At 44.2% G+C, this 10,343-nt stretch overlaps 1 protein-coding gene across 1 annotated transcript; it reads left to right on the top strand.

The window, feature by feature from the left end:
- The first annotated feature begins 6,161 nt into the window (after positions 1 to 6,161).
- On the top strand, positions 6,162 to 7,070 carry LOC112078342 (glutamate receptor ionotropic, NMDA 3A-like). Its single transcript, XM_024144617.1, has one exon. The coding sequence runs from the start codon at positions 6,162 to 6,164 to the stop codon at positions 7,068 to 7,070; it is 909 nt and encodes a 302-aa protein (XP_024000385.1).
- Positions 7,071 to 10,343: the final 3,273 nt, after the last annotated feature.

The following is a 10,343-nucleotide window of genomic DNA, read 5'->3' as shown; positions in this document are numbered from 1 at the left end:
GATTCTGCTATCTGCAGTGTTTCTTAACATTCTGCTATCTGCACTGTTCTTAACATTCTGCTATCTGCAGTGTTTCTTAACATTCTGCTATCCCTTTGGGCAGTTGTCCTTTAAATAATCTGCTATCCTGACAGTTTCTTAACATTCTGCTATCTGCAGTGTCTTAACATTCGCTATCTGCAGTAGTTGCTTAAACATTCGCTCTCTGCAGTGTTTTCTTAACATTCTGCTCCTGCAGTGTTTCTTAAATATTCTGCTATTCTGCCAGTGGTCTTAAATATGCCTGCCTATTCTGCCAGTGTTGCTTAACATTCTGCTATCTGCTTAACATTCTGCTATCTGCTTAACATTCTGATATCTGCAGTGTCTTAACATTCTGTTTAACTGCAGTGTTTCTTAACATTCTGCTATCTGCAGTGTTTCTTTAACATTCTGCTCTCTTGCAGTGTTTCTTTAACATCTGCTATCTGCAGTGTTGCTTTAACATTCTGCCTCTGCAGTGTTTCTTAACATTCTGCTCTCTGAGTGTGTTTCTTAACATTCTGTATCTGCAGTGGTTTCTGTAACATCTCGCTATCTGCAGTGTTTTTAACATTCTGCGTCTCTGCAGTGTGTTCTTAACAGTTCTGCTATCTTGCAGTGTGCTTAACATTCATTCTGCATGTTATCCTACATTTCTCTGTCAGCCTGTCTGCAGTGCTTAACATTCTGCATCTGCAGTGTTTCTTAACGTTCTGCTATCTGCAGTGTTTCTTAACATTACTGCTCTCTTGGGGCAGGTGGTGTTCTAACATTCTGCTATCTTCAGTGTTCTTCTGGACAGATTTACCGTGGCTCATGACTTCTTTCGTTCCCTGTTGTCTGAGGCAGATTTTAGGCTGTAGCAGCCAGAACAACAAAACCCCACAACACAACAAACACACACACACACACACACACATCACACACCACAGCACACACACACACACACCCCACACACACACACCGACACACACAACACCCACACACACACACAACACACCACACACAAAAAACAGTCAGCTGTTGGTTACGCCCCACACTGGTCACTTCACAAGCGCAGTTTGCCATACAAGTAGATAAAAGCACAGTTTGCAGGAGAACAATGAAATAGGAAGCCGTTGATCCTTTAAGGAAGGTCTTCCAGCTCACACACAGCGCTGTAGCGCCTGCTGTCTGGTTAACCATGCAGCGTCGCTAGATCCCCTTATTTATCTCAGATCTGGAGCACGTTTGACCGCCTGCTGGTTCTGTTTGACCAGATCCAACCCGCTGTCTTGCCAGCCTGGCATGGGCTCAGGCCTTGGTCAAACGTGTCAAATGGGCACCGAACGAACCTGTCTGGTCCCGTGTTAGAGCTCATCGCAAGTAGCTAGGCTTATCTTTACACCTATCTTTTAAAAACCTGACACTAACCGTAACCTGACTTACTGCTAACCTGACTGATTAACCTTAAGCTGACATTCTCTAACCTGACATTAACCTTAAACCTGACACTAACCCTAACCTGACACTAAACCTAACCTGACACTAAACCTTAACCTGACATTACTCTATAACCTGACATTAACCCTAACCCTGGACTAACTCTAACCGACACTGAACCCCTACACTGACACTAACCCTAACCTGACACTAACCTTAACCTGACATTACTCTAACTGACACTAACCTTTAACCTGACCATTCACTCTAACCTGACACTAAACCCAAACCTGGCATGGAACCTTAACCTGACAATTACTCTAACTGACATTTAAACTCTAACGCTGACACTAACGCCTAACCTGACACTAACTTTAACCTGACATTACTACGTGAACTGAACATTACTGCTAACCTGACACTAACCTTACCTGACATTACTCTAACCTGACATTACTCTAACCTGGCCATTACTCTAACCTGACTTACCTAACCTTGACATTACCCTCCGATACCTAAACCTGGCACATTAAGCTCATAACCTGACATTAAAACCCTAACCTGACATTACACATCCCCTAACCTGACATGAACCTATACTGACATACTCGAACCTGGCATTACTCTACCGCTGACATTACCTAACCTGACATTACTCAACCTGACATTTATCTAACCTGACATCTACTTCTAACCTGACATTACTGCTAACTGACATTAACCTTAACCTGACATTATCTGAACCGATCCTGAACGCTGACATTAACCCTAACCTGACCATTTAACTCCTTGACACTGACTTCTACTCTAAGACATTACGTCTAGACCTGAATTAACCTAACCTGACAATTACTACACCTTAACCTGACATTACTTCTAACCTGACTACTGCTAACCGACATAACCTAAATTACTCTAACCTGACATTACTCTAACCTGACATTAACCCTACTGACGATGTAACCCTAACCTGAACCTGACTCTAGAACCTTGTTGCTGACACTTAACCTTAAACCTGACACTATTACTCCTAACCTGAACATAACCCTACTGACACTAACGCCTTACACACTACACTAACGTTAACCGACTTCAACCCTAACTGACACTAACCTAAACCTGACATACCTAACTGCACTACTACTGACACTACCTTACTAACATTCTCTAACCTGAACAATTAACTACATAACTCTAGACCGACCCTACCCTAACCTGCATGAACGCTTTAACGGCTGACATTACTGCTAACCTGAACATTAACTGCTAAACCTGACACTAACCTAACCTGACACTAACTTTGAACCTGACATTAACTCTAACCTGACAGTTACTCTAAACCTGACACTGAACCTTAAACCTGACATTACTCTACACCTGACATTTACTCTAACCTGGCATTTTACTCTAAACCTGACCATTACTGCTAACCTGACATTACCCTAACCTGAGCATTACTCTAACCTGACATTACACTAACCTGACATTACCCTAGACGCTGACATAACCCTAACCTGACATGAACCCAACTGGACATTACTTCTAACGCTGGCTACTCTTAACTCTACCCTAACCCTGACATTACGCCTAACCTGACATTACTCTAACCTGACATTTACTCTAACCTGACATACTTAACTCCTACAGACCTAGCTGACATTAACCTTAACCTGACTATTACTCTACACCTGACATTAACTAACCCTACGTAACCTGACATTACCTCTACCTGACATTACTCTAACCTGACAGTTACTCTAAACCTGACATCTACCCTAACCTGACATTACCTGCTAACCTGACATTAACCTTAACTGACATTTACTCTTACCTGACTACTTAACCCTACTATTCTACCCTGACATGAAACCGCTAACCTGACATACTCTAACCTGACTTACTCTACCTGACATTACCCTTAAACCTGAGATTTTACCCTAACACCTGACATTTTAACCCCCTTAAACTGGAATTAACGTTAACCTTGACAATTATGCTAACCTGACATTACCAAACCTGACATTACTCTGACCGGACATTAACCTTTAACTTGAGCCTATACTGCTAACCTGACATTACTCTAAACCATGGACGATGAACCTTAACCTGACATTACTCTAAACCTGACCATTAACTCTAACCGACACTAACCCTAACTGACACTAACCTTAACCTGACATTACTCTAACCCTGGACATTACTCTAACCTGACAACTAACTTAACCTGACATTACTGCTAACCTGACATTACTCTAACCTGGCATTACTCTGAACCTGACATTACTCTAACCTGACATTACCCTAACCTGACTTACTCTAACCTGACATTAACCTGAACCTGAACATTCCCTAACCTGACATTAACCCTAACCTGACATGAACCGTGATACTGACAATTACTCTAACCTGCATTACTCAACCTGACATTACCCTAACGCTGACATTACTCTAACCTGACATACTGTTAACTACATACCTCTACACCTGACATTACTCTAACGCGTAACATACGCTATTCTCTAACCTGACATTAACCTAACCTGACATTAACCCTAACCTGACATTCTAACCTTGCATCAACCTGACCTTACTCTAACCGACTTACTCTAACCCTGAACATTACTCCTAACGCTGACATAGACTGCCTAACTGACATTACTACTGCAGACACTGACATTACTCTAACCTGACATTACTCTAACCTGACATTACCCTAACTGACATTACTCTAACCTGACATTACCTTCTAACCTGACATTTACCCTAACCTGACATTACCGTAACCTGACATTAACCTTAACCTGACATTACCTTAACCTGACATTACTCTAACCTGACATTACCCAAACCTGACATTACTCTGACGCTGACATTAACCTTAACTTGACATTACTCTACCTGACATTACTCTAACCTGACATTGAAAACCTGACCTGACATTTACCTAACCTGACATTACCCTAACCTGACATTACCGCTAAACCTGACATTACTCTAACCTGACATGAACCCTTACCTGACATTACCCTAACCTGACATTACCCTAACCTGACATACCCTAACAGGACATTACTCTGACCTGACATTAACCTTAACCTGACATTACTCTAACCTGACATTAACCTTAACCTGACATTAACCCTTACACCGGACATGAACCCTAACCTGACATTACTCTTATCTGACATTACTCTAACCTGACATTAACCTTAACCTGACATAACCCTTACCTGACATGAACCCTAACCTGACATTACTCTAATCTGACATTACTCTAACCTGACCATTACATCAGAATAATCTGAGTGGTTTTGTGTGCTGACTATTCCTAACCTGCATCCCCACCCGTCCCCCCCACCCCGCCCTGCAGGTTTCTGTCCAACACGTCATTTGACGGTCTGAGTGGTTCATCTCGTCCCAGGAGGAGACTGTGATCTCCTCAGAGAGCCATCACTTCATTCTGGTCCCATGCAACACGACCCATAGGGAACCCTATGTGGACCAGGCTGGGCCGATGGAAGCATGACAGGGGTGCTCATGGACTACACTGCCTGGACCAACAACAGGTGACCAACATGTCTATGTCATCATAACGTTGTAGCCTGAGTACCAGTGTTTGTGCTATCATTCCACTTCTTGCAATGTCTTTACTTATGCCAAACATGTTGATACTGCTAATGCTACTACTATTATTGTTTCCTCCACCTCCCTCATTCTTTCTCTCTCTCACACCCTCCTCCCTGTCTCCTTGCTTCTCTCTCTCTCTCTCTTCCCACCCTCCCTGTCTCCCTCCTTCCTTCTCTCTCTCTCACACCCCTCCCTGTCTCCTTCCTGTTCTCTCTCTCTCTCTCTCTCTCTCTCTCCCCCCTGTCACCTTCTCCTCTCTACCACCCTCCCTGTCTCCTTCCTTCCTTCTCTCTCTCTCACACCCTCCCTGTCTCCTTCTGTTCTCTCTCTCTCTCTCTCTCTCTCTCTCTCTCTCTCTCCCTCCCTGTCACCTTCTCTCTCTCACACCGCTCCCTGTCTCCTTCCTTCTCTCTCTCTCTCTCTCTCTCCTCACACACCTTCCTGTCTCCTTCCTGTTCTCTCTCTTCTCTCCTCCCTGTCTCCTTCCTTCTCTCTCTTCTCTCTCTCTCTCTCTCTCTCTCTCTCTCTCTCTCTCTCTCTCTCTCTCTCCTCTCTCTCTCTCTCCTCTCACACACCCTCCCTGTCTCCTTCCTTCTCTCTCTCTCTCTCTCTCTCTATTCTCTCTCTCTCACACACCCTCCCTGCTCCTTCTCTCTCTCTCTTCCCTCTCCCCCACCCTCCCTGTCTCCTTCCTTCCTTTTCTCTCTCTCACACCCTCCCTGTCTCCTCCTTTTCTCTCTCTCACACCCTCCCTGTCTCCCTTCCTTCCTTTTCTCTCTCTCTCACACCTCTTCTCTCTCTCTTCTCTCTCTCTCTCTCTCTCTCTCTCTCTCTCCTCTCTGTCTCTCTCTGTCTCTCTCTGTCTCTCTCTGTCTCTCTCTTGTCCTCTTCTTCTGTCTCTTCTTCTCTCTGTCCTCTCTCTCTCTCTCTCTCTCTCTCTCTCTCTCTCTCTCTCTCTCTCTCTCTCTCTCTCTCTCTCTCTTCTCTCTCTCTCTCTCTCTCTCATCTCTCTCCTCTCTCTTCTCTCTCTCTCTTCTCTCTCTCTGTCTCTCTGTCTCTCTGATCTCTCTGTCTCCCTGTCTCTCTCCCTTATGGACTGTGCTGCCTGGTCTAACAATCAGATATCCCACCAGAGAGGGGACTGGCGGCACCCGTCGCGGCTTCACCTGCGGGTGGTGACGTTAGTGGAGCACCCCTTCGTCTTCACCCGGGAGGTGGATGAGGACGGTCTCTGTCCCGCTGGTCAGCTCTGCCTGAACCCCCTCACCAACAACACAGCCCTGCTCCAGTCCCTCTTCCTCCAGATGCGGGGGCCTAACGACAGCATTCCCATGGAGTATAAGAAGTGTTGCTACGGCTACTGCGTCGATCTACTGGAGAAACTAGCGGAGGACATGGGGTTTGACTTCGACCTGTATATTGTAGGCGACGGCAAGTACGGTGGGTTTAAGAACGGACGCTGGACAGGGCTGGTGGGAGATCTTCTCAGCGGAGCGGCCCACTTGGCGGTCACATCCTTCAGTATAAACTCGGCCCGGAGCAGGGTTATAGACTTCACCTCCCCGTTCTTCTCCACCTCTCTGGGCATCCTGGTACGGACCCGGGACACGGCCGCGCCCATCGGGGCCTTCATGTGGCCCCTGCACTGGTCCATGTGGCTGGGGATATTCGTCTCGCTACAYGTTACTGCCGTATTCYTGACCATCTAYGAGTGGAACAGCCCGTTTGGGATGACGCCRCGAGGCAGGAACAGAGATAAGGTGTTCTCCTTCTCCTCGGCTCTGAACGTCTGCTATGCCATCCTGTTCGGCCGTACAGCTGCCATTAAACCTCCTAAGTGCTGGACGGGGCGGTTCCTCATGAATCTCTGGGCTATCTTCTGCCTGTTCTGTCTGTCCACTTACACAGCCAATCTGGCCGCCGTCATGGTGGGGGAGAAAACCTTCGAGCAACTCTCAGGAATACACGATCCTAAGGTAAGGACTACTCAGCTGTATTAACACCTATCAAATATGGGATAAAAATGAATGGTATGTAGATGAGTACTACTTGTAATACATGCATAAATAGTTCCTCATTTGTGATTTTGTGACTGATTGGTGAGTATGGAAAGATGCGTNCAAGGAATGGAGAGAGATGACGCAAGCCGCTTACTTAATAGAGAGAAAACATTCTACAAAGACATGAGGAGAGAGAGAGATGACAGAGAGAGAGAGAGAGACAGAGAGAGAGAGACGCCGAGCGAGAGAGCGACAGAGAGAGAGAGACAAGGAGGGAGAGAAGAGAGAGGGGGGGGACAAAACGAGAGAGAGAGAGAGAGAGAGAGAGAGAGAGAGAGAGAGAGAGAGAGAGGAGAGAGAGAGAGAGAGAGAGAGAGAGAGAGAGGAGAGAGAGAGAGAGAGAGAGAGAGAGAGACAGAGCGAGGAGTGACAGAGAGAGACAAGAGAGAGAGAGAGAGAGAGAAGAGAGAGAGAGAGAGAGGAGAGAGAGAGAGAGAGAGAGAGACAGGTCACACTTCATCGAATATTGTTACTTTTTTATTTTTGTAGGTATTCTAATGACTGATCCCAGCTTGATATCGGCCTATCATTATTACTATTCATTATTACTATTCATTATTACTATCCATTATTTACTTATCCATTATTATATCCATTATACTATTCATTATTACTATCCATTATTACTATCCATTATTACTACTCATTATTACTATTCAGTATTACTATCCATTATTACTATTCATTAGTACATTCATTAACTATTCATAGTTACTATTCATTTTACTATCCATTATTACTATCCATTATTACTATCTCATTATTACTATTCATTATTACTATCCATTATTACTATCCATTATATACTATCATTATTACTATTCAGTAATTTCTATCCATTTTACTATTATTAGTACTATTCCATTATTACTATTCATTAGTACTATTCATTATTACTATCCATTATTACTATCCATTATTACTAATTCATTATTACTATCCATTATTACTATCCATTATTTATCTACTCATTATTACTATTCAGCTATTACTATCATTATTACTATTTCATTAGTACTATCATTATTACTATTCATTAGTACTATCCATTATTACTATCACATTATTACTATCATTATTACTATTCATGTATACTATTCATTATTACTATCATTATTACTATCATTATTACTATCCATTATTACTATTCATTATTACTTCCATTATTATATCCATTATTACTACTCATTATTACTATTCATATTACTATCCATTATTACTATTCATTAGTATATTCATTATTACTATTCATTAGTACTATTCATTATTACTATTCTTATACTATCATTACTATTCATTATACTATCCATTCCCGCAGCTCTCCCACTTTCACTGTCACCTGACCAGAGGTTGGTTAAATGCTGAAGACACATTTCAGTTGAATGCATTCAGTTGTACAACTGACCAGGTATCCCTTCCCCTTCCATTCCCTGTTGTTCATTGATAGAAGAGCGCATGTGCTCTCTACCTGGTATAACGCCTAGCCTGACGTCTCACACTAACTTCTTCCACTGCTCTGTCGTTCGCTACAGAAGAAATAACGTCGTTGGCGTGGCGTAGCAAGGGAGTCTCGTAGCCAGGGGATCTAACAAGCAGCATGGACCATGATATTGAGCCTGTCATAGAGACGAGGAAGGAGAAAACCAGTGAAACGTGAATGACATATCCTCTCATTCACTGGTAAACACTGCCACCTAGAGGAGAACCCGTCTAACTGTAGTCACGTTGTCGGTCATCGTCCAAATGGAACCCATACTCTGTATACTGTAGGGCGCTACTTTTGACCAGAGCACTTATGAAACCCTGTGACCGTCTGTCCAAGGAGGTTTCTACTGAGTGAACCCCATCGTGACAACAGCTCACTCTCATGCGCAGGGAAGGTGTGTGTGTGTGTGTGTGTGTGTGTGTGTGTGTGTGTGGTGGTTGGTGGTGTGGTGGTGAGTCTGGAACGTGTCTGCATGCTTTACCACACACACACACACACATACCCCCTCACACACACATCCATCGGCCCAACCCTTGTATTTAAATAACTTTCTCTGACTGACTGACTGACCACCTCCCTGTCTCCTCAGAAAGAGAGAGAGAGAGGGAGAGAGAGCGATAGAGAGAGAGAGAGAGAGAGAGAGAGAGAGAGAGAGAGAGAGAGAGAGAGGTGGTTTTTGGGCCACATGGCTTGGTTGTGTCAGTGAGAGTGTGTACTGCAACAGACAGACACACAGAGAGCCAAAGTGTGATCGTGGACCTAAGGACTTCAAGTTTGACCATCGGAAGACAAACAAGGTGACTGAACCGGAATATATTGGATTATTACATGATATTACATACTGGAATTATGACAAAATGATGATAACCCAAAGGTAACTCACAGATGAGAATTTATACTGTACTGCTCCGTCCAAGAGAAGAAAAGCTCTGACAGAGACTGACAGTGTCCTCAAAAGAGGAAAAGGTTGGTCGGCTCTTTTGAATTGAGCAGTTGGATGTAAATACTGGATTTTATGAATGTCCACTATTCAAAGACTCAAGAAATATATATATATTATGTGTCGATCTTCTAAGGATTCAAATATATATCAGAGGACTGAAGAAATATATATTTAAGGACACAAGAAATATATGGACTCAAGAAGATATTCTGCCTACTCAAGAGAGTGTCCTTTAGATGTGTGTGTGCACAGTGGTTCAGTCCAAGCTGGTTGTGTGGTTAGTGTGTGTGGGTTGTAATGTGTGTATGTGTGTATGTGTGTGTGTGTGTATGATAACAGCCTCAAACACTCTGTGGTGAAGATAATCTTTTTTCCGTCTCTTCTCCCTCTCCTCTACCCCCCCTTCTCCCTCTCGCCCCTCTCTCCTCTTCCTCTCCCTCTCTCTCTACCCCCCCCCCTTCTCCCTCTTCCTCTCCCCCCCCTTCTCCCTCTCCCTCTCCTCTACCCCCCTTCTCCCTCTCGCCCCTCTCTCCTCTTCCTCCCCCTCTCTTCTACCCCCCCTCTCCCTTTCCTCCGCTGTTGCTTCGCTCGCCCTCTCTCTGTGCATTCTCCTGCTCACCTCCTCTTGCGATGGAATTTACTACAGACAGATGGAGTTTGACGATGGATGGGAGGGAGAGAGGTTTGGGGGGACTCAGGTTAGCAGTCCAAAGAGATCAAATCCGCCCCATACACACACACACACAACACACACACACACCACACACACACACACACACACACC

The sequence above is a fragment of the Salvelinus sp. IW2-2015 genome, unplaced genomic scaffold (assembly GCF_002910315.2).
Source record: "Salvelinus sp. IW2-2015 unplaced genomic scaffold, ASM291031v2 Un_scaffold5561, whole genome shotgun sequence".
In the NCBI taxonomy this organism is placed as follows: domain Eukaryota; kingdom Metazoa; phylum Chordata; class Actinopteri; order Salmoniformes; family Salmonidae; genus Salvelinus; species Salvelinus sp. IW2-2015.
Note: the sequence above shows the minus strand (reverse complement) of the source record. Positions and strands in the feature narration are given on the sequence as shown.